Here is a 25,255-nt window from a genome sequence, read left to right as displayed (position 1 = left end):
AAATCAGATTTAACTTTGAGCGTGAAGACAGATTTTGGCTGTGATTTATACACACAGAAGCTTTGGTGTAAATCAGCCGCAAGCTCTGCTAAATAAGCAGAACAACTTTGGAATATATACAACACAACAGCACAGAGTTCAAAGTCAAAATGACAAAAAGGGAAGAAGAAAAAACGAACCGGCCTCTGCCTTTGAGTTTCAGTGAAGCCGATGGTTTAAGGTAACATTCTTAAACTTTAGAAAAATCAGGTGTATGTTAACTGTTAAAATTGCATATTTTTTGCAATATAAGTAAAAAAGATATTGTTTAGGAGAAAAAATTGTGCTGTTGTGATTATTAGCACACAAAATAATCCAGAAGAAAGCTTTAAATACCACGAATGACTAATTGAGTGTGGGAGAAGGAACTTTTCTGTCTGTCAGCGTCCAACAATAACAAGGCAGCTACAGATGTTCACGTCCTGGCAAAGATGAAATAAACCACAGTTGTCAGAGAAACTAATAATAACTAATTCATCAGCCCACAACGCAATTATCTCCTTTGTGTCTGTGATTAGACACAATTTGCCATTAATGCTTTTGTTTTACCTTTTTTGTAATTGTAGTTAATCATGTCAGCAGCGCGAACGCTGCATCGCACGTCTTTGGCAGTTCACGCCGGCACGTCGTTAGCTGCAAATCTGCATCTTTAATTTGTTGATTAACTCTTAAAAGAGAAACGAGGGGCTGTGATCTCGCTCTCGCTAATTGCGTCTGAAGGATCAATGATTCAGTAATGATACAAATATGAGAGCTTCTTTTCTTTAGATTTGGGAAATCGTTTTTTTTTTTAAAGAATCGGCAGGGAAAAAAATATGAATATTCATAGCAAATTAAATCCAGCGGAACTGTTAAAAGTGTCACATTCGAGGATAACACCAAGAAAAGTGAAACAAGTAGAAATAACTATTTAGGATTTTAGGTCAACCTAGACCGGCCCTCCCTTTCACCTGTCAACCGGGCAAAAAGCCAAACCCGTTTCCTCCTGCATTAGTCTCATCAGGGACTTTAATGTGTGGCACCCTGTAGGAGGGGACCCGCCCTGGCATGTGCACAAACACACACACACACACACACACACATATATAAACACACCGCCCCATCTTGACAGCTCACTCCAATTACTGGCCCTCGCTGTCGCATGGCCTGCATCTCCACTCAGAGCAGATCGCATGTGACCCCGTCCAGCATGCCGCTGGTGGAGGGGGAAGAGGGGGACCCACGCAGGGAACAGGAGCACGCACACACACACACACACACACACACACACACACACACACACACACACACACTGAAAGGACACTTTCCAAAAATCAAGGCCAATCAAAGAGTTTCATTTCAAACTGAGCTCTTCAGCACTTGAAAATATATCTGCCTCCTCTGACGAACACGACTGGCATCGAAGTAAGAGCACATTGCTGCTAGTGAGTCATCTTAAGACCTTTGTTTACAAATAGGTTGTGAAGATTGAATCATCTGTGTTTTTCAAATATTGACAGATTCATTTGAGGCAACAAAGTTTGGCCAAAATGGATATTTGCAATATTTGTATAAAAAGAACCTTTAAGACTAAAAAAAGGAAGTAGTATGTCGGTGGTTTCCTGAAGATGTCCTGTTACTATGTGACGCGTTAATTATGTAAATAATTGGCGTTAATGTTACAAAGAAAACTGGAAACCGAAGAGCTGAAATCTAATGTCAAATTCTTAAACATAGCATTGAAAAAATAGAAAACGTGTAATAGTTCAAAGACACATTTATCCTCTTTTGACTTTTTTCAGTGCTTTTAGTAGTTTTTCTTAACTTGATTATCAGCCCCACATTCTTTATTTCTTTGTCCTATTGTGAATGTTACAGATCCATAAATGATGAAGATAGCATTTGCGGCAACATTTCAAATATACCAACGAAAAAAGTCCAACTGTATTTTTTACTTGTGCAAACAGACTCGCGCTGCAGAGCTGCTGAGTGACTCTGATGAGCATTTACACGTCTGTGAATATCATCAGTGCATTTCTTATTGTCCTGTGGAAGTTTTCTTTCCTTGAGGAGGGGCACGTGTTATTCTGCCACATGTAGCTGGAGGATGCACTGATATTAAAATATGTTTGACTTGATGACGACTGCAGAAATGACTTTCTGTTCATGTTGTAACGCCAGAATCGCACCAGCTGACTCAGAGCGATTGTTGTCACCTCACTGCCGTCTGTAACTTTGAAATATTTTGCATTGTAAGTCCAGCATGCACGGTGTTTAGTTATCCTCCAGCGTTGTGTCGTCTGCAAAAGCCTGTTTGTTTGCTACCTTGCTTCACAATTTTGCAGTGTGGTGATGTGTCCTCGAGCAGAAACACTGACATGTCCAGCAGCTACACGAATCCTATTTGTCCATAATTTAATTATCGGTGCCTTTGTTTACTTTAAATGTCTAACAACCCTCAAGTTTAAGCAGCAGCGAGGTTTGTTCCTCTGAGCAAATATTCCGCACGCTTTAAGTTCTAAAAGATGCTTGTTGATGATGGCCGGGAGACATGATGCGAGCTTATGTTTTTAGTGCAGTTCCGAGTGTTTGTGGCGTCTCTCCTGGCCTCTCTGTGAGGACAGTTGTGGTGATGACACATAATTTGAAAGTACAGATGAGCCCACTGGCTCTCTGTGGACACTGATACACTGTGGCACCCAGAAGAAAAATTAACAAATGCCCCCCTTCTTTATTTTTGGTTTGGCGTCCTTACTCAGAAGTGTTGCACATGTTATCTGAGCGCGTTGCACTGTAGATCTGAGCTTTTGGGACACTAAACAGCTGACTGTCCGCTGCAGAACTGGCTCATTTTTGTTTTATTTGTTTTTGCAGAATTCCAGTGCTGCTAGTTCGCATGTTTTTACCTGAAGTGTGCAACAGCTTAATACCTTTTTTGGAATTTTAGGACAGATTGGATATATTTATTGTGCCCTACTTGCACCAGAGAAACTTTTTCTATGTATGTCAGTAGTTTTATAATGTCGTTCTATAATTTTCTAGTTCCAAGCTGCCCACTTATCCGCTTTTTTACTCCTATTTGAAAGCCGCTTGCATTTTTAGAAACCACACAGACGGCTGAAAAAAGCTCAAACATAAAGTATCATGACCGCTTGGAAGTATTTAAACTTTTATCAAAAGTACACGGCGCTCCAAACAGGTTTTTGGGAGCCATTTAGCACCAGCAAAAGCTGTGACTAGTTCTTCCTACAAGCATCTGTTTAGCACTACTAGCTAAATAAGAGACATAGCAGTGTTTTTGTGAATGCATTACACAACAAATGTTAAAATTGTGCAGTATGTGGGCATCACGTGGAAACGCAGGGAAAGATTTCGTCAACGAGGAAAAAAAGAAAGAAGCTTAAATGCGAGTCTGACGCCTCACGGGTCTCGGAACAGGCTATCGGCTGGCTCGCACGTTGTACAAAAGTACCATTGTACCAGGAGAAGGTGCAGTCTATAAAGCGGCTCTTCCTTGGCACAGAGTGTTTCAGTCTGTCCATTAGCTGTATACCCAGTTGTCGGACTGGAGTGGGTTGACTTGGATGAGGCCTGTCTAAATCGCTTCAGCACATATCAGCCCAGGAACAATCTCTCCTCTGTCTGATCCTCTTGGCACCACTCCACGCTGATCCTCCCACGGTCTCTCTCTCTTATGATTATTTTATCATTTTAAATTCTTTATGCCGCATTGCCGTGGCACCGGCCCCGCTAGAGCAGAGTGACGCGTTGGCCATACAGTACATTCACACTACAGTTATTTGGACGGCGCTCCGGTGTGGCTCTGTCCCGGTCCCTCGGTTGGATTCTGCTCGTCCATTAGTGCCATCTGTGCCTTCATGCGCCGTCTGTGAGGGCCCCGTTGACGCCAAAACGATTGGCATTTCTCTGGAACAACCAGAGGGACGGTGCCCAGAGCTTTTAGCTGCCAATGATGTGCACTTATTCTGACAAAACCAGAGAGGATGGGGGTGAGTGGAAGCAAGCAGGAGGCCTGGGCAGGAAACAGCTGCACCTACAGTACTGCTGCTTCCGGAGATATTGTTTATCTCTGCAGCGAGAAACGCACGATGCAGAGGCTGTTGCAGGACGTGCATGTTAGACATTTAGCTGGTGCTTTACTGAGCACGATGATCAGCTGCGTGCTTGAACAGGTACAGGTACAGATTAGCGCCTGCTTACCAACAAGCTCGTCCTCATCATCAGGTGGTTAAACCTAATTTAACCGAGCACAGACCTCAAATGTTTGCCGACATGTATTTGTGCATTAAAATTACACCTTTTCTGCAGGAAACTGAGAGGTTTTTATCTTTATTTGCAAGTAAACCGATCACACATGCAAGAAGTTAGAAGTGAAAGAATGGCTGTTCCTCTTTTTTCTCACAGACTTCTTGGAGATTTTGATGTAGAGTTGTTCATAGTTTTTCTGCCAAGTCGGGAAAAAAGGAGCTACGAAAAGCCGAGATTATCCCAGCAGCATAGACCCAGTAGTAGATACATCTGTCTGCTAAATATCAGGCTTCAAGGTGTTCATTTGATGTGTGTGCAGAAAAAATTAGGCTTGAAAGTTGTGATAACCGAAGGGGGGGATACACGTCCTTGCCGTTGAAGTAATCTATAATACAAAATGAAGACGTGGACTGTGAGAGACAGTAGAAGCAGTAGCGTGGGATGTGCATGAGAGTGGAGATAATGATCGTGTACGAGGCATGAAAACAAAACCAAAGAAGTGAAGAAAAACTAAGAGGGCGAGCACACAGCAGCCAGGCGGGAGAGGAGTGAGATAGAAAGATGCAAGTGTGCCAGCAACAGTTGTATTGTCTGGAAACACTGGGCGAGGAAGGGGCTGGGGTCTTCACAGCGTAAACGCATCTGTTTTATCACCTCCGGGTCGCGGCAGAGGGCGGAAAACAGAGGAAAATAAAGGCTAGTGTGTAACTGAGACGTGCAAAAGCTCGACTGCTGTGAGTTTGATGCACAGAGAAGAAACATTAACAAAAAAATCTACAATCTAGATTCTTGTTAATGTTAAATGAATCAGTTCTTAACTATAACAGCTCTCAGATTTCTGTAGATCTGATCTTTTGACTTTGGCCGCTGACTTGCTGTAATGGTTAGAAAACGAACACTGCTGCAAGATCCTCCCGATCTGATCGACACAGTTTTCAAAGTTGCAGCAGAAACGTAAAAAAAGAAGCAGCCCAAATAACTCGACCTTTTTCTTTTCTGCCTTCAGATTTTCTTTTCCGCTGAAATATTCTCCTGTCTGCAAGAAACGGGAGCCAGCAATGCTCTGACAGTCTGCAGACCATATGCTGCTGCCTGTTAGCGTAACTTTTTTACTGCAAGCTGTCGCTCACTCCCTCTCTGCTCCCAGGGTCAGTCAAGTAGCCATCAGAGCCCGATTTCCCATCATCCACCGCTTTATTCACAGAGAAGCAAAGCGGCGTCGCAGTTTGAAAACCCATGAAATGTAAATATAGTGTAGAGAATTCAACTTTATCGTCACGCAATTTCAACTGCAAATCCTAGTTAGTGAATTATTAAAGATGTCTGAATGTATATATCAGTACTACACAGACCTGGATATTTATATTTGATTCCAGCACAGTCGCTGTGGTGCACCCGTGTCTTCGTTGTGCGTGTACAATGACAATAAAGGGCTATTCTGTTCTATTCATTCTATTCTATGCTAATGTATTAGGGGCTTGGACACTGACTCTCTGGAGGTGTCTTGCATTAGAACAGCAGTGGATATTTCAGGTTGGGATCATTGTCATGTTTCTGGAGACAACATCTGAGGAGCTTCTTTTATTGTCTTGCTGAGGGAGGCTGCAGCCATTGGGGAGTGCCCCAGGTTTCTCAGCAGAGCTCTGTATAATCAGTGTGATGATGAACAGAATTAACAGAAGGTGTCAGTGATATTTAAACGGTGGCCAATTAGTGTATTTAAAGATTCACAGAATATGTTCTGATTCTGGGCGGAGCCTTTCTGTGTGCATGTTCTCTTCTTTTTTCCGGCTACTCCAGCTTCCTCCCACAGTCCAAAGGCATGCAGTTAGTGGGGTTAGGTTAATTAGTAGCACTAAATTGCCCATATATGTGAATGTGAACCTGTTCAGGGTGGAACCTGCCTCATGCCCTATGGTAGCAGGGATAGGCTCCGGCACCCCCACGACCCTCATAAGGACAAGAGAAGAGAATGAATGGAACAGATATCACAGCAGACGTGGTGCAGTCTACAGTCTCTTTGGGACTAAAGTTAACATGGGATGTGCAGTTTCTGCACTTTTGGTTTGCAATAGGTTATTTTCTGGTGTGAATTAGACTCCTTGGACTTTGTGCTAACATTTAATCCTTTCTACCCACTGATTCCTTGTTGAAAATGTATTCCAGGAAGTGTTTTCTATGCAAAACCTTGGTACACACAAATATTGATCCATTAAAGTAAATTGCAGCATATGCAGGACTTCTAGCCTCAGCTAATTTTCAGACTTGACATGGTTAGGTTTTTAAAACGCAGTATTGTTGGACAGAGATGTGGAACCAGCAGTAAAGTCAAACTGAAACAAAGTATAAAGCGGAAACAATGACTTTGATATTTTATTGATGTGTGTCTCAAATTTTCGCTGAGGGTCCCATACATGACCGGTTCATCAAGAATTTGTACACCACTTTTGATATTTGGATATATTCAGAGTTTAACACCCAGCATCAGTGTTGGATCTTTTACTGAAAGGAAGCAAATTCCAGCGACCAGCTTAGTCCAGAAAACGGATGTTGTTACAGGAGCACACGATCCAGTCGGTGCTTTATCTGTCTGCATACTTTTGACCATGCGGGTGCACGTTTTTGGTAGTGACACAGAAGCTTAATGAGTATCGAAGTGCGTGTAGTATTGTGGCTCACTGCACTATAGTGTTTGCATGTATGCACAGCTCTTAAGGCCATTAAGTAAGAACGGAAACTCTTTCCTGTTTTGGAACTTTCCTCCTGAAAGTCGTACTTTTTTGCCAACTTCTTCCGAGCTATCTGCTGAACTTCACAGCAGTACTGAAGGGAGTTACTGTTTTTTCCTCCAATGTACCTTATGTGCTTGTGTAATCTTTATTCATCTCTTTACAATCAGTAGAAATGCCCGAGTTGTCAGCGAGCATCATGTATTTGGCCGAGTCTCAGGTGGCTCTGATTTCCCAGCAGGCCAGATGGCAGTGCTGTGTGGGCAGTGTATATGTGTGTGTCTGTCTTTGAGCATGTGTGTGTGTGGACGAGGGGCTGTGAGAAGAGGGCCAGCAGCCTCATGAAGGGAGGATTGCTCACACTCTGGCTCTGTCCTCTGTCCCCGTGCAGCTGTGCTTCTCCGTCCAACTTGAACTTTTAATTTGTTCAATATGTGGCAGAGGACACCGAGTAAAACAGAACACATGTCTGGTGGCTGAGGCTCGACAGGCAGGGACTCGAAGGGGAGGATGACACCGCGCGGAGTTGTTTTTTAACATGTCGAAGTCTGCTGCTTCCGGGAGATCGTGGATTTCATAAGGGAATAGTTCACACCTTTTTTTTAATCAAGCGTTTGCTTTCTTGTACTTGGGTTTGAACCAACGCTGCACAAATACACAAGGTGGCTGCGTGTTCTTAAAAGTCTCAAACATTTACTAATAAAAAACTTAAAAAGTATTAAATCGATTTGAGTGGATATGTTTTCAAGTTTGTAGGAACGTCACCGTGTGAATTTCCAGCACACGGTGGTGTTAGTTAAAGTTTATACGGACTCTTCTGGTCTGTTTGTCTGATGGTAACAGTGGGATGCTTAATTCACGTAGCTTAAACATCTTAAAAATACAAAAATCTCCTCCTGCAGGTCTCTGAGGCAAATTATATTTGCTCCTGCTTTAGACGCACTGATACAGTCTGATTCTGCATTATTGACTCGGTTAATTTTTTCTGTTTTTTCATAACAAATAAATTGAAATTGTTATAAAACACAACAGATTAAATTGCACCTTTATTTCTCTTCAGATCACTGCTGTCAGTGTGATTTAAAAAGTGGATGTTTACATTTTTTGTTGGGCTCACAGAAGTCTTAAATAAGGTTTAAGAAAAGAGCTTAAATGAAGTTAAATCAAGTTAATCCATAATGTAACTCAGGAAACGACAACATGGTCACATGGTATCGGATTTGTCTGTTTTTGGTGTTTTGTTTATGAAAACTCAGCAGATTACTAAAACTAAGCAGCTTATAGCTCAGTTCAGAAACCCTAAAGAATTGATTCCTTGATTTTTTTGAACATGGAAGGAAACTTTGCATTCATCTGTCATAAAATTCTGTCCCTGAAGAACCTTCGTATTTATTAGTTAACAGGATACCCGGTGAATCCTCATCCGTTGGATGGTAGCATATATCCATCCCTGTACAGCATCTACTTAAAGTCAAAGTGTGAAGTGTAGCAGTCTCACGAAAGAATAAAAAATCACTGGTGTCTAATCCTTACTTCATATTATCTCATTCAAAACATATTGATATAAAGAGGAGCCGTGAATCAATCAGGAAAGTTATCAGTGTTTGTTATCGATATCTCTGACCCAGAGAGGGAACACGGACTCGGGACTAGATTGGTCATGACAGGAATATTAAAATAGTCATTGAATTAGTCTTAAAATGCTTATTTATCCTTGATCTCATCAGCACAGGCTAGTGTGTAATGCACTGCAATGCAAAGGCAGTAAGGCCCTTTAATACAAAGGAGGGGGGGAGGCAGTTCAAATGTGGTGCACTGATATTAGTTTCCTGCACAAACAGAACAAACATGAAAAATATGAAATGAAGTCCTGAGCAAACTCATGACATTTTAGCTTTAGCAGGCAAAGTCTCTCACCAATATGTAATTTAATTTGAGAGAATGATCTTCACACAATAGTGAAATAGTTCAGAGAAGATATCAAGTAGTATTTTGGCTTTTACACTGAACCTCGGGGGACTCCTGTGGTTTCTGGAGGAAGGATGTTGAGGCCTCGGTGTGACGGACTAGACGTACTTGTTCATCCCAGAGACGTGTGGTTGATTTGTGGTGTGGTATCTGCTGAGGTGAGGAAAACAGCCTGCTGTGTTTGTTGCCATCTGAAAGTGATGTGATGGAGGTGACTGTGTCAAAGTAACATGCACGCGAAGTGTAGTTTTATTTTTCATTTCTCTGAGGCAGCGGCACGACTGTTGGACAGTCTCCTCACTTTTATTTTGATAGTTTAGTTCCTGATGACCACCTGTGGTGCTTAACATTTAACAAACACACTGTTAAATTCGCTGTCATTGCTGTATTCAGACCCATGTAGCCGTCTCTGATCTCTCCTCGCTCGGTCGGACAGACTTTAACTCCATCATCTTGAGCTGCAGAGCAGTAAAGAAACTTTCATCACCAGCTCCGGTCCAAGATGGTGGAGGTGGTGTCCGAAAACAGGATCAGGAAGTTACCGATCTGAGGAAGCTGATTGTTGCTTTGTTATTTTTTGTTACAAAGGATTTATGATATTATCTAAAAATGTATTTAAAGATTCTGGGTGCACATGCTACTGCTTCATATACAGCGAACATGTTTCATTGGGACAAGTCTCTTATTTAGTGGTTAAAATTTTGCAGACGATCGATGGATACAATATTTCATAAGTGTCAGAAACATTTGTCGCAGTCGTGTTGGACGTATGATCTTTCTCATTGTTAGGGTCACTACTCTGACATATGATGTGTGCATCATGAAAAACCGTGGCCTGACCTCGTGCCACACGTGGTCACTGTAAGAGAAATGCAACATGCATAACTGTACGCGAGTACTTTGCAGTATGAATTTGCTGCTCAGCTTATTAACATTTTGTCTCAACCAGAGACGAGTGTTGGAATAATGAGTGATGAGTGTTGCTGTTGGATTAAGTAAGCCCTAGATTAACTAAGCTACTGTATACGCTGCAAAGCCCTAATGTGGAAAAAAAGTCTCTGTTCTGGTAATAAAATCTTTCAAAGCCTGTAGCTTATCACTGCAAAATAAGCATCTTGCAACTGGATTACAACTCTCATGCTTGCAAGTGTTTTCACACTACAGTCCAGATGGGAGATTCGTTCTGTAACCTAAATGGATTCTTCTTTTCGTGCATCTCCTTTTTTTGGTTTCTGATATTGTAAATGTGACAAACTATACAATCAATTAATACACCAAGCCAATACAAACATTTGGAAAGCAGCTAATTCTCCATCAGCTGTGTTTATTTCCAGCAATCTCCCAAAAACGCCGATGGAAAAACATTTCAAACTTGTTCTGACAAACCCAAGTTTTTCTTTAGCTCATAAATCATTGATGGTTTACAAGTTATTTGCTTAATTAGTGCAAGAAAGTCTGGAATGCATGCTCAGGTTTGTGTTATTCCAGCCAACAGGGGGACCCAGAAAGTTGTAAGTCCACCCTTGTTGCGCGTGTCCCAAAACCCTGCACATTCAGGAAAGTATTCAGCAGTGAACGGAAAATAATATTTTCTGCTTCTTTAGTGAAATGAAAGCTGGGTCTGCAGCTGTGCCGGCTTACTAAAAGCATTTCATGCACAAACATTTCAAACGCTTCAGACTCCAGGTTCATCTGTGTTCATGTCAACAGCAGACACAGTTCACTCTAAATAAGTTTGCGAGGACCCGAGTGATTGTGTGCAGATTTTGCTTTTAAATAGAAAGTTGCCTCTGGAAACAGTTGCAGTGCGCACACACACACACACACACACACACACACACACACACACACACACACACACACACACACACACAAGTTATGAAAGCCGGTTTGCTAAAGCCAAAGCTTTCTGAGGTTATGTGACATTTCTTGAAGAGTTTACACAACCTCAAGTCATCCCCTCTCCAAGTTGATGTCAGTAGTCAATGCATATACACATGCAAACATACAGTATACAAATGCAGTAAATGAAAACACTGAAATAATAAAAAAGTAGACAGGGACACCTTAAATATTGCAGTTTCATATTACTGAAAGGCACCGAGATGTAAAACAGGAGCGCTGTGAAGTTTAAACCTCACGCAGACATGTGGCAGCCAATCTGTGGTTCGAATTTGTTGTGAAAATGCACGACTCGAGCACAAAAAGAAGGAAAAGTACTGCTCCTTAAATTCCCTGTTAGTTCACTGAAGCTTTGCTGGTTATGATTTGCAGGCTCGTTTAATAGCAAGAAAAAAAAATCTCGCAGAGTTTAGTCGCCACTAACAGTTTGCAGAGTCTCACAACCTCGTGCAGCAGAGATCTCCAAAGAGTTGTGGGGGACTCGAGCTGCTCAGGGTGTGAACGCTGCGAGAGATGAGAGTCAAAATCACACATGCAAACACGCGCACACCAATTCACTTCTGGAGCTGTGCCTCAAGTAACGAGCCGACAGTCCAAGTGACAAACATGTTGTCTGAGGACTGGATGAACGTGGACCTCTGCGGCTCCTCTCCGCACGCCGCGAAGGCCTCCTAACACGGCTGCGGCGTAGGTGGCGACGGCCCCGATCAGATTATTATTCCTTCCACTTTGGAAGTTTTTGTTCTCGTGCTGAGAGTCTCGCAGAACAAAACTGTGAGTAAATGGTGCGTAAATCCTGTGATTTTTATGGTGTTTTACCTCTACGGTACGTTAAAAATTATCACAACCTTTATTTTGTTTATTTAATATATTTATTAATTTATTGCAAGCTGTTTCCATTAGTTTCAATTGAAAGCCAGCGGGGTGTCTGTAATGAACCTTATTAATCTCAGTCTTCATTTGGATTTGATGACCCACTCCCCCCTCCTCTCGTCTCCGCACCTCTCCACCTCCCCGTCTGACTAATCCGACCGTCCATCCGCGGTCACGCTGCCGTCCGTCTGATGAGCCTTCACCGACGCTCCGTGCTGACATATTCAGACTATTGTTCTGCCGCTGCGGGTGGCACAGGTGGGCCTCCGTCTCTCCAACATGGCCCAGTTACAATGCAGCGCTCCGTGCCAAGTCAGGCCCCGTTCATCCAGGAACAGGGGAACTGGAATGGGTTTGACCGTATTGTGCTGCACCTGCTTCGCCCTCGCACCATATCCCCCTGCTTCGCCTGCCATTCTGCCACTGCAGAGAACGCTTCTTCCCTCGCAAGCCCCCGCGACGTAAAACCCGTAAAATCCACTGAACTTAGCCGCTCTGATGGCCGCGGCCAAAACAGCATCTGATGTGCCTTATTTGTTGACTGTGTGAGATTAGTTGCAGAGGGTACACGTCGAGGGGCTTATCATGCAGAGATGGAGCAAAGCCCCCACCCCTCCACCAAACACCCACCAGCCTTGCCAAATAATGAGAAATGGAAGAATCTCCAGCTTGTCTAAAGCCCTTGTCACAGTCGGTCCGTGCACACTTCTGCTCCCGAGCCAGACTGTAGAGCAGATACTGTAAGAGCTCCGGGACCAGAGGAGCTGGCTGCTGAGCTCCACATTCAGCAGGCAGCTCGGGAGCCAAAGTCCTGGTCATTTTTGTCCGCCGTGCCTCAATAGGAAGCATCCACCTGGACGGCGTTAGGCCTGCATGTGAAAGAATGTGCTTTTGTTTCCACAGAAGGAGAAAGAAGCAGCTGTAGCGCTCGAACATGTGCACGTGTCACCGTGTCGGTACAAATGCAGCGCAGGAAATGAATCGGGGCCTTTCAGATGAAATCTTCAAAGCGTTTCAGCTGCCTCTGTGTTGAAAAGCAGAAATAAAATGTTCATCTACTCTTTGCTGCTGTGAGTCAGTGAGCTGCTCTTCCTGCAGAGCAATGCAGCCGTGCAGAAATCCTGATTTTATAAACCCTGCCAGCCGCAGTACCTGTTCATGAGTTTTGCAGGACTTGCATAAAAAGCAGGCTGTTTTTTTTCGTCTTCTTTAAGCTCATAAATCCCATAAAGGTTTGATTTTGGGATTCATTTCCAGAAAATACCAAATGTATAGAACTCAATCGATCATGTTAACGATGGGATTACAGAAGCTTTCCACACAGGCAGCCCAGGAGCGCCCTCGACCTCAGAAAGTTAAGGGTCCAAACTGTACTCTTGTTATTCTTGAATGTGTGAATTGACCATTCGCCAAACCTAAACGCCAAAAACTCCATGCAGAAGATCAGGAGATGTTTACATGCTGGATTTTCCTGTTTACTCTCCTCTTGTGCAGTTGGTCTGTGGCCTGTGACCTCTTGGCCTGTGTTTGAACCAGATCTCGCGCCTCCCAGAGGGCGCGAGCTTTGCGTAATAAAGAATCAGTGAAATTACAGAACAACCCAGTAAAACAATGAGTGAAAGACAAATTCCACAGCTAGCATCAGTGAATGAAGTGTAGCTGAGCACCTGGATGATGCTGGAGTCAGGCTAAAGGAAACACACAGAGAGAGAGAGAGAGAGAGAGGAGGCTCACGCAGGCAGAGATGTGAGGATGGAGGCTGACGGGCTGCTGGGGATTCGCTGTGCGAGAGCTCCCTCTTGGTGCCAGTCAGCCTACTGTTAGTGAGCAGGGCGCTGCCGCACAGAGAGGCTCAGGCAAAGCTACAAACACACAAGATAAAACAAAGCACAGGGACGACTGAGATCTCTTTTATTTTGAGCTTACTTTATTTTTAAAGCACTGCTGCAGGGTCACCAGTTGATTCTTCGTTTGATTGAAGCTGAGACAAAGATTTCAGCTCAGTGTAGATTTTGTTTCATTTGATTTATTCTGAATATCCATCCCGGTGTGTTTACACGCGCTCTGTGTGTGTTTATGAAAATCTTCTTCAGTTTGTTTGTTTTTTTTGTTTTTTTTGTGCGTGGGGAAGGGGATTGTTTTGTGAGACCTATATCAGTATTTTATAATATAATCGCAATATTGATTGATTTGTTTTGCTGTCTGAATTATACTTTTCTTTTTTACCAATTTAAAGAATATATAATATGTATGGAAATATCTCCCACAGGAATACATGTTTTCAAATTATGCAAATTCAAAATCAAATGCAAATCATTTTATTTAATATTAAGACATTTAAAAAAAAAAGTGTAATTTGCTTGAAAAACTGCAGTAAAATGCAAAGTGGACGTTTATTACTAAAGTTTTAATCCTCTCGGTGTGTTTGTGTGTGTGTGTGTGTGTGTGTCATTTTCAGGGCCGGTGTGTTAATTTCAGCCGTGTGCAGCACGCGTAAAACAGAAGAAGAAGAAGAACTACTGTGTGAAAACCAGCATGTGCTGATTGCTGTGGACAAGAGAAGAATTTCAGGTTGTTCTCAAAGACGTGTAGCCCTGCAGCTAAAACCACTATCTGTTCGCTCTGCTTCACTTTGTGCACAAAGTTTCCCCCTCTGGTTCTTTTTCCTCTCTGCAGTTTTAAAAATCACACAAGGGGAGAACGATAGTGCTCTAATTTTCATTTATTAAGTTATTTACTAGATTTTCCTCAAACCAAATCTTTTTATTTAATAAAAAAGGCCAAAGCAGGAATGCAGCGTGCCCCAGAACTTAGCACTCAGACACGGTTAGCTTTTCATGCGCACCAAAGGCTTAACATATTCTGACCATATTGCAGCTTCTGTGAAAAACCTCATTTCGTGGACACAGACAGAAGCTATCTTTAAAAAAAAAAGAAAAAAACATGGAGGAAGGGGCTGTTTGCCTTTGGCGTGGAAGTCGGAATAATCCCAGCGGGCCTCGCAAGTGCAGAAGTCCACTGCCTTTTGGCAATGTCTCATCACGACTCCTCTCCAACTTCGGCTGTGCTGGATGCCTGGCGGCTGCCCTTTGACTGGCTTATCTTGTCATTTTAACACTGAGAAGTGCACACGCATGACAAATTGTAGACAGGATGCCCCAAGGTATTGGAAGGCACCAAGACTTTGCCCTTTAGTTTTTTGTTTTTTTTTAATACACCTTCCTTTCATTATGCACTCGGGACAAGAAAATTAATAGAGCGTTATTCGACCGCAGGACAGCCTCCTGACCGGGGTGATCTCCAGCTAGGTTTGAGGGATTGATGCCTTTAAGACCTTGACATGGCGCTTGGTGTTTTTTACCCCTGTTTTCAGTTCAGTCTGCTCCCTGCTCAGTAAGGCGTAGCACATCACAAACCATAAACAGGCCTATCAGTTAAGAGTTTTAAGATATAGATGCGGCTGCCTCGACACTGCCCGACTCTCCGTCTCAATTCTCCGAGGGCTCCCGAGCTGCGTCGCAACTCGCTAGTTCGCTCAGCAGCGGAATATCAAAGTTTAATTAAAATAATTAAAGGCAACAGCAAGCAGCAGCCTGTGAAGACCTGGCTGTCTGTTTTTTATGCCTTTTGACATTGAATGACCTATTACCGCGTTATTCACAGGAAAAAGAGGACACGGCGCCACGGTGACGGTGCACCGCGTCCAAAACGTAAACCCAAAGCAGCGGATGCGATGGACGGATAAGTATTGTTCATTTCCAGAAATTATTTCGTCCCCCTCCCCTTCCTCCGCCCCAACCCAAAAAGGAAGGGATATGTACTTAAATATATTGTGGATTTCTCAAGCGCGCTGTCACGACGCCAATCCCAAATGATGTTAGTGTGAGCGGAAACACTGTGGGGGAGGAAAGGGGGCAGCAGCTGAAGAAAAAGGCTCGAATGATCCAGTCACTTTGGATACCGTACTTCAGACGCAAAATGGATATTCGAGTCGAAACCTGACAAAGCGTGCCGGCTTTGACGGGAAGCGGTATAGACAATGACCAGTGGCTGGGTCAGTGGGATGTCTCTGTGCAAGCAGGGAAGCTTATCAAATGACACTAAAAATAAGTTCAACAACCATCAAGTTTGAGGGGGAACGGGCGAGCGTCTCGCATTCGGTGGGCACGAGGGTGCGTGAGACGGGCGGCGAGCAGCACGCCGGACTAATTATTCCTTTGTTTCCTCTCCGTCCCGATCGGAGGGACATAAATAATTCCGAATCGAATCCTCGGGGTGCGCTGGTATTTATGTTTGACTTAAACGCTTTTAGCCTCTTGCATAATTTTGCAGGCTGACATTTAATAGGCTCATCAGCTCTGGACTTGCAGGGGACGGAGAAATTTTAGCACTTAGATCTTGTCTTCTTTATGTAGCGACCGAGAGCACGGGAATATTATTAACCCAAACTAATGAGATATTTACATAGCAGTCACAACACAACTCATCCTGCTTACAGCATGTCACAAGTCACCGCTGCGTCCCCTCCCCACACCACATACGCCGTTGTTGTACATTTAAAGGTAACAAATCAAATTTGCTTGTACCTCTCTGTAAATTAATGCTTTTTTTTAATAAATGCAAGTATTTTTGTACTTTTTTTAAAACATCTTTACAACAACTTTAAACTTCACATTTTGATTTTTGTCCACTTTTAACAAATTCCGGCTTCGGTTCGATATGCATGCACAACTTCCTGTATCGGCTCATTTCATGTGCAGAATTGTAAATTATCATTTTAATATCTTCAAGTCTTTTTTTTATATTCACGTAGAACCGTAAAGACCAAGTTCGACTCGCATTCGTGTGAGCCGCTGCATCTTCTTTGTTTTTAAAGCTTTTCGGAGTTTTACACTGTTTTTATTTTTAATCTGATTTTTTTCTGTCACTTTTGTACACTCTGCAGTCTGTTGTATCAAATATACATTCAACAAAAAAGTGAACAGTGTTTTTGTGTGTGTGTGTGTTTTTTCTTCCTCTTTCTCTCTTTTTAACACATGTGTGCTGGTAGGGGTGGTCATGCTAAAGGCTATCTTTAATTGGGCCCTCACAGATTTATAGGGCCCGACAGGGAACATGATTATACAGAGTGTGTGTGGACAGAGTGGACAGTGTGCAGCCTCTCCCCCTGTGAAGTCAGTCACCGGAGGCACACACACACACACACACACACACAAAATCCCTTCAAGGTCTTCAACGCCCCAAAAATGAGGTCTTCCATTTAGTAAAAAATATGCGCTCGTACACCTTCTGCTTTATCCACATTTGCATGCTGTGACAAGATGCCAGCTGAGGTGTGTGTATGTGTGTGTACGGGTCAGTGTGTGTGTGTGTGTGTAGGCTGTATATACAATAACCCCAACGCCATGTTGAGGAAGGATTTGTTGTGTCATGAAAACACTTTTTTTCTTAGTTTAGATGCTTCACTCATGAGTGTTGTTCAGCAAAATCTGATTTTTAATGTCCTTTCTGGCATTTTAAACATCGAGAAATAATCTTGTGCAGTCCACGAGTCAGTTTTGAAGTATAGTAAACATGTTACTTATTCATAAAACTGAAATTGTCTTCAGATACCAGAATTTTCTTAGTAAAAACCCTTTTTTTAAAAATGAATCAACTTTTTTTAACGTTACAAATAGTCGAACCAAAATACTCTCAGCCGTTCACATGAGGTTGTAAACTCATAACGACTGTGTTTGTGTGTTGTTGTTGGTTTGTGTTTTGTTTCTTTCTAGAAAATCATAAAAAAACAAGTCAAATTTCATGAAACTTGATGTAGAGACGGAGGATGAACGAATCTATTCAAACGGCACAAACGAGGCGCAGTTTATTTAAAACTGCATGTCTGCACATCGAGCTTTTACTTTAATCTATCAAAAGTAAAAGTCAGCAGAATGTTGTTAAAGTACTGAACAGACCCGCACGCTGTTTACTGAATTTATAAATGTAGCAGTGATCAACATCTCACAGTCGAACGAGATCTTTAAAGAGTCTCAATTTCTTTTTCCTCTGAAACAAAAACACAGGATTAAGACTAATTAACACTGATTTAATTTAATTGTAATTATTTATTATATCCTTATAGAGCGATTTTTTGTCTTCTGCCTATGAGATCAGATTAACTTTGTTGATCCCACACAAAGGAATTAAAGTAAAAGCAGTTTCAGTGTTCAGAAAAAATAAGTAGATGGAAGATGATGCCACTGGGGAATAAATGTTTTCTGAATAACTGACTAATCAATCGTTAAAATTAAAAGTATTCAAAACGTCCCCAGTTATATAATCACAACACACACAAATGCATTGACATATTGACAGCAATAAAATAGGAGTCACAGTCTGATCATTTCCTTTCAAGTAACTGAAATCTGACAATTTTTACAAAGACACTGAAGAAAAACTCACTTATGGCCTTTAATTGTTGATCAGTCAAAAAGATTTTCTTTTAAAGAAAAAAACCTCTACATGCAGCATAATTCAATAATGAACTAAATCATGAGAAGACTCTCGCCCCTTCACTTAGCTTTTATAAAACAGAGACATTAGAAATCATCTTTTTCCTAAAAATGAAATCGCACAACTCTACAAACAGCTTTAGTGAAATATCAGCTCGTCTGCTCTGTTTACCGTTGTGCTTAGGACGGCAGCTACACGCGGGGTTGTTTTAAACAGAGCAGGCTGCAGGAAGCACTTGGTGATAATCTGACTTTAGTATTCAGCCCATAAAAGTTGACATTTCTAGACTGAAGTCTGGTGTATGACGACTTCCTCCACAGGGTGGGTTTATGTAGAAGCTGGCCTCTGATTTTAAACTGCAAACATCAGATATTTATATAAAACACATTGAAATAAAGGAATGAATTAAAAGATAATAACTACAGAAGTAGAAACTGGCAGGCACGACTAATCTAACTGCAGGTAAAGATGTGGTGATGATCAAAATTACATTTTTGCATTTTAATTGTGTTTTTTTTTAATACTAGCAAATTAATTTGTAGGATATTACAAAACACGTGTTCTACCTCAGCCTCGCTCTAACTGGATGAACACTGCTGCTGTTTCAAACACGATGCAATTTCATTTTTTTAATTTATAAAGTTTTAATTTATAAAGTTTTATAAAGTCCTTCTTCCTGCATTTTGCGTGATGAATTTCCTCCTTTATTCTTTTTTTCTCGGTTTGTGTTCATCAGTAATGAACGCTGTGCAAGATCACATAAAAATGTGAGTCCGAGTTTCTAGCAAACACCAGCTGAATGTCTTCACACAGAAGGGGTAAAAAAAAATCACTTGAGATGAAATAAGTCCAACGATCGAGTTGGCTATCCTTCTGGGAAAATTGAGCCGTCATCAGAGCTACCAACAAGATCTAAAAAGCCTTTTTTTATCATTATGAAGGCTGTGTAGCCATTGATCTGTCTTAAATACAAACAATAAAACACATAAATGAAAAGAAGAAGAAGAAAAAACAAAATGCAACTGCAGAGTTTGTCTTCCAAAAACACTCTTCACACATTTTTCACTCATCTGCTTTATTGCCTTTACTTCACTGGAGCCGCTTTATATACCATGCTGTCATTCAAGCTTATACATCATGTGCTATGTAAATGGACTCGGTGCATATGAACACACTGCTATACTAGAACAAACAAAATAGTTTGGAGATGAAAAGACATCTGAGAGGAGAATAAAGCAGCCGATTTACCCAAAAGATGTCGTGTGTTTAAAGAAGCTTAGATGCTGCACATATTCTTCATTTTAGCAGGAAAGAAATTCACAAATGCGTTACAAAACAGAAACATGAAGCGCCGTAGAGGAGAAGTGAATTTTGGTGGTAATTTTCTGACTGAACGCTGGAGAAATTCACGTCCTTCCACTGTAGCGGCGTCTGCCTGCAATTTACTATTGTATTTCAGATGGAAACTTGGAATAAAAGTGGCACATGAGGACAGCGGCATCCGAAGGTCTTTGCATTCTTCTATTTTTATATTAGCGCTTGCAGCCAAGAAAACAGCAAGCAAACTCCTAAATCCATCCTGATCTGTGCCACAAGGTTCTGTTTTCACAATTTGATGGAGGGGGCTTAGCTGCCATAAAATTTCAACCTCCACTTCCCCTGATAAAGTTTCTCTGGCAGGCAGCGAATGGACTTAAGCAGCTGTTGCCCCCCGAAAGCCCGTCTGGCTTCCCAGGTTAGCCAGATTTGCACAGTTGTCTCTGAAATTCGGGTAACTGTGGGATCAAATGCTGCAGCGCTGCACAGCCGCTAACCTTTCAAAGCCCGAGCCCAGACCCTGTCAGATCCAGAGGGCCGTCCATCCGCCCTAAGAACAGCTTGTTAGAGTTGACAATTGATTTTATGCATTGTATTTCCGAGAGCATTACAACTAAATCCCCTTCTCAGGCAATATGGAGGGCTGCTGTTCACTGACGGCTATGGAAAATGCAGGTGGGAGGATTAAGAGAGCTTGACGGTTTGGGATTTCAGAGCTTTATCTTGATGCTCTTTCCTGTGAGCTTGCTGTGAATTTTTAAGCCCAATATACTATATATGCTGATAAAGATTTAGGACTCCTGTAAGATGATTAGAGTGTCGGTAATGATGTACATTTATTTCAAGAGAACAGCAAAGTAGTGGAAAGCCACATATATGTAATGCAAGTCATAAAGCTTTAATGTGACGGAAGAGAAGAAAATACGTTGTGTGATTTTCCAGTGGCTTTAAGTGAATGTGGAAAACTGAGATGGAAGGTGCAACTACAGTGACTCAGTTCTGCTCTTAAATGATGTTATCCATCAAGACAAAAGCTCCAGGGCTGACAAACAAAGTGCCAAAAACATCATTTCACGTAGGTACCCGAGATAAAATGCTTTCTGATTGTGCGTTTGACTTTTGTTTTGTTTAGTTTTTAATAAATAAGCCATTTGAACATTAGAAAGGCCTAAATCTGTGCATTACTACATAAATAGTCACTTTCAGCTACAGGTGGCTGCCATTTGCTTTACCTACCCTAGTTTCAGTTACATCTTGTTTGTGTTTGATGCATTTTGGAATATTTCAATGCAACTATTTGTCTCATATGGCTTCCCATGCACTAATAGCACATTTTTTGGTGGTGAGGCCTTTTTTCTGTTTCTGTGTACCACCTAAAGGGGACCAGTATAGAACTGGGGTGGGGAACTCTGGGCTTCAAGGGCCGGTCCTGCAGGTTTTAGATCTCACCCTGGGTCTACACACCTAAATCACATGATTAGTTCATTACTAGGCCTCTGGAGAACTTCAAGACATGTTGAGGAGGTAATTTAGCCATTTGAATCAGCTGTGTTGGATCAAGGACCCTGCAGGACACCGGGCCGTGAGACCTGGAGTTGCCCACCCCTGGTATAGAAAGTGCTTCTCACCCCCATCTGGTCAGGGTGAATGGCTGCCCCTCCATGAGCCTGGTTCTGCTGGAGATTTCTTCCTGTTAAAAGGGAGGTTTTTGTTCCCACTGTCGCCAAATGCTTGCTCATACAGGGTCATCTGATTTCTCTGTATTGTTCTATACCTTAGAATATCAAGCATATTGGCACTGTATACATTGAACTAAATTGCAGAAATGTTTGGGGGGCACTTGGCAGAAGTCTGATTCAACAATAGTCTACAGGAAAACAACGCTTCTGCTCCCTTCATGTCTGTAGTCTTATCGGATATAACATCGTGTTAAGTTTACATTAGAGTCAGAAAGGACAATTAAACAGGAAATGTGATTGACAATTACGCCATGAGCCTGCAGTCTTACTGTTTTTGTACAGTCGACCCTACCCTCGGTCATTTAATTACAAAACTCCAAAATGGTGAGGGCATTTATTTCATATACAGTCAATTATTAGCTGTAAACCAGCCGATTATTCCCAGGCGGACAAAATACATCCAAAAATGAGCTCTGGTGGCACGTTGGTTTTCAGTCAGGTCCCTCACGTAGCTTCACAAAAAATAAGGCTATCACAGTGGCTATGTCCATCTTTATTAAACATTCAGTGTCCTTTGGATGTTCCTTGCTAATGCTAACAAGCTAAGTTAGCAAGTTAGCTAAGTTAGCTAACAGCATTTTTATTTAAATAGCCTGAGGCTCCAAAACGGACAAAATGTTAAAATAAAATCAGGTTTAAAAACAGGACTCCGTACACCAGTGAGTAATACCAAGTTGGTTTTGTCTATTTTTCTTATTTAAGTTCTATATGAGTTCTATAACTGAATTTCCCGGAGGAACCCACCCGAGGGATTAATAAAGTTCTATCTAATCTAATCAATCAATCTGTAGTTTCACAGTGTTTTGCATCATTTTGCATCATGTGTGAAAAAATGGTTAAAAAAAATACCATCTTGTATTTGACATAACATTTCAGTTGCCAAAATAGTTTAACACACATGCAGCCCTGTTAATGTTTAACTGTCTAATCAAAACAGGACTTAATGCATATCAACCCTTAAAGTATACTAGTACAAAAAACAAGTTCTAACTGTTAAATTCATTTAAATTAACATATGTACCATCTTTAAACAAAGATTAGTCGAGTAGAGGTCTGCGAACTCTAAGTTCTTGTAAAGTGGTTCATGTTTATACATTAAAAGGCCATTTTAATTTAGTGTAGATATAGGAAATTTCTTTATAAAAGTCTTGAAGTAACAAACATTTTAATGCCATTTGCCATTTCATTGGCTACAGTTAAGAAAACCTTTCCATTTACCACTCAGGTGAAGTGACATGATAAGCAGGAGTTCCTGTGGAGTCTGCGTGTGCTTAGAGTGTGTGTTTAAAGTAAATCTCTATGATCAGTTTGCAAACGTGATAAATATTAAGCTAAGACTCTGGCAGTGGTGAGCGACATGACAAAAATCTTGTGTTGCTTTTTGAAATCGCTTGTGTGAAGTGTTTTTGAAGCTGTTCTAAAATGAGCAGATGGCCAACACATGCAAAAGGTTACGGGTGCCATTTCTGTGCTTTGTTTCCCTCTCCAACCTATTTCTACTTATGCGGGGGAAAAAAGCTCTTTTCACAGTAGCCGGCATTTGCACCTACATTTGGGCTGTGCTACGTGAAGCTCCTGCTAGGTATGAAATAATGATGGCACAATATGTGTGTTGAAGCTCCACGGGGGCATATGTTGAGTCAGGCGGCCAGGGAGAGATCACCTGTCCGGCCGGAGGGGTCGGCAGGCCGTCTGGAGCCTGATAATGATAAACCTCCAACATACTGGCTGTCAGCTCATGGCAGGTCTTCTTTGAGCAGAAGATCCACGCAGGCAGCCGCGGTCGCTTCTGCTCCACGTCTGAACCCATACTGACCCACTACCCGCACTGATGGATGGCCCTCTGAGCCAATCGCGTGGGGCTCTGGGAGCCTGGGCTGAACCGATGGGGGTGGAGCTGCAGCAGACCCGGGTCGAGTCACCTTGCCAGCAGCGCTCTGCGTTGCACTTTAATGAAGGCAGAGGGGAACATTGGCTGGAGGTGTTTGTATGTAATCATGTCACATTTCCAAAGAGGCATGAGCAGAAGAGGCAGCAGATCGCCTCTGACTTCTCCAGCAGATGTTTGGAAATGGTGCTAATGTAGTGGATTATGTCTGTGGGTGAGCAAGCAGTGAGAAGCTCTGATACTAATGAGAACTGAGTTAACTTTGGTGAAATGTGCTTTTGATTTCCTGCACAAAGAAATGCACGAGGTAAGCAGTGGTGGTGCTTCACTTTGCTGTTTCTCTGTAGTCTGTTACGTCTGGGGGGTTTTACTCATATCACACATGCCTGCTTTGTAGAAGTGTGCTTAATTTCCTACATGATAAACAATAAATTATGCTCCAACACAACAACACATATGCAAGCAGACAGGTATAAAATGACTGAAGAGACCAAACGTGTTATGTGCTCTCCTTTAGCTTTTAGTCTTTTTTAGTGTTACTTTCTTTCTTGTATCTAGTATTCATCTATTAGTATCTGTTAGTTGTCTCTGTTTTATTCACTTCCTGTTTTTTCCCTTCTGTGTGCTCATCAGTGGATACCCCTTTGTCTTCTGCTTGTCTTCTAGCGTCTCTCCTCTTTGCCCAGTTTCAAGGTCTGTGCTTTTTATTGTTTTATACTGAGCTTTTAGTAATCATCTTGTTCCTTCTACCTCCGAACTGATCTTGACGCTCCATAAGAGGAAAGATTGTGACCTGAATGTCTTGCATGTTTGGTAATCCAGGTAAGGAAATCCCAGAGTTGATTCAGTTCAAAGAGCCAACAACCATTATTTGCAAAATGAAAACCATTATTGTGGATATGATTTGAAGTTAACAACTGAGGCTATAAACTCACCAGAAAAGTGTTTACTGATGTCACAGATACACCCATTATTTTCCCACAGACTTTTAGTGGGGTTTCCCCGGCTGGCCATTAGAAAGCTTCAGTTTGCAGATGTCAGAGCTCACATGGAGAAACTAAAAATAATCCCAGTTGACCAGTCAAAGGTTTTGTTGACTCCATTTGGTGTTAGTAATCGCCTGGAGTTGCACATTAAGTGTGTTATTGGGATACCTTCTGCATTTTACATTTCAACAGAAGTAGCTCTCTCTTATTTTGAATGGATTGAAATAGAAACTGTGTGTGTGTGAATGCAGGGAGCTCAAGCAAAATACGTTTATAGCACAGTGAAACGTTATCCTGCAGAGAGGTGTGTTGGCTGGATCACACTCCTAGTGCGTTACAATCAACTTTTTATGGCAGTTTAACTGAATAAAACTTTGATGTGTCAGAAAAAAGTGGTTTAAACTTAGCGACCTGCAGTAGATTCAAAGTGTGAAGATGAAGCCTTCACAGTTGGGGACCTCTGTGGGGTACAGGCCATCCAAGACGTTTATGTTTTGGGTCCAAAAGAGAAAAACCAAGGATTAACGTTACAGTAGCTAAAACCAACTTTTTGTACAGGCTACAGTATTAACAAGAGATTTCCAAAAATACCATCTGACTTCTTTAAGTGCATATGTTTGGATCCTTTGTTGCTTATAAGAAGCCATTAGTAATGGTATTAATCACATGTATGTATTGTACATGTCATTAAAAGGGGCTGCAAAAATACCCATGAGCATCTCATCAAAACTAATATTAAATTTAAAAACACTGGTCTGAAACCCGACAAATCTGACATTGGTGTTTAAATAGTAGAGTTTTGCTGATGTTCTGTTTCTCCATTCTTCTCCCCCTGGAGATGAGGTCTGCTCAGAGCTCCCACTCCCAGCAGGCCCTAATCTAGGCCAGACTGCGGAAGGAGGGCAGATCTGAAACGCTGTTTACAACCTCAGCTGCTGCACTCGCTGGGCCGAACAAACACAGGCCTCCCACATGCCCGGTGCCACTTTTCTCCGTGGCTGGCATCGTTTAACATTACGATATTTTCCCGGTGTTTGCCCACGGATGATGAGGCTCTCATTGCTATGCATG

The 25,255-nt window shown here is 42.0% G+C and overlaps 1 protein-coding gene across 1 annotated transcript in view; it reads left to right on the top strand.

Moving 5' to 3' along the window:
* The window catches only part of antxr2a (ANTXR cell adhesion molecule 2a), an 81,657-nt gene extending 64,911 nt beyond the window's left edge, over window positions 1-16,746 (top strand). The window contains exon 17 of the mRNA XM_005921981.3: window positions 14,218-16,746. Within this exon, the coding sequence (XP_005922043.1) occupies window positions 14,218-14,256 (39 nt within the window). The 3' untranslated portion in view covers window positions 14,257-16,746. The remainder of the gene's footprint in view (window positions 1-14,217) is intronic.
* The last annotated feature ends 8,509 nt before the right edge of the window (window positions 16,747-25,255 follow it).

The sequence above is a fragment of the Haplochromis burtoni genome, unplaced genomic scaffold, assembly GCF_018398535.1.
Source record: "Haplochromis burtoni strain Fernald_Lab_line unplaced genomic scaffold, NCSU_Asbu1 Contig_43, whole genome shotgun sequence".
In the NCBI taxonomy this organism is placed as follows: Eukaryota; Metazoa; Chordata; class Actinopteri; order Cichliformes; family Cichlidae; genus Haplochromis; species Haplochromis burtoni.
This window is presented reverse-complemented; position numbering and strand designations above follow the sequence as displayed.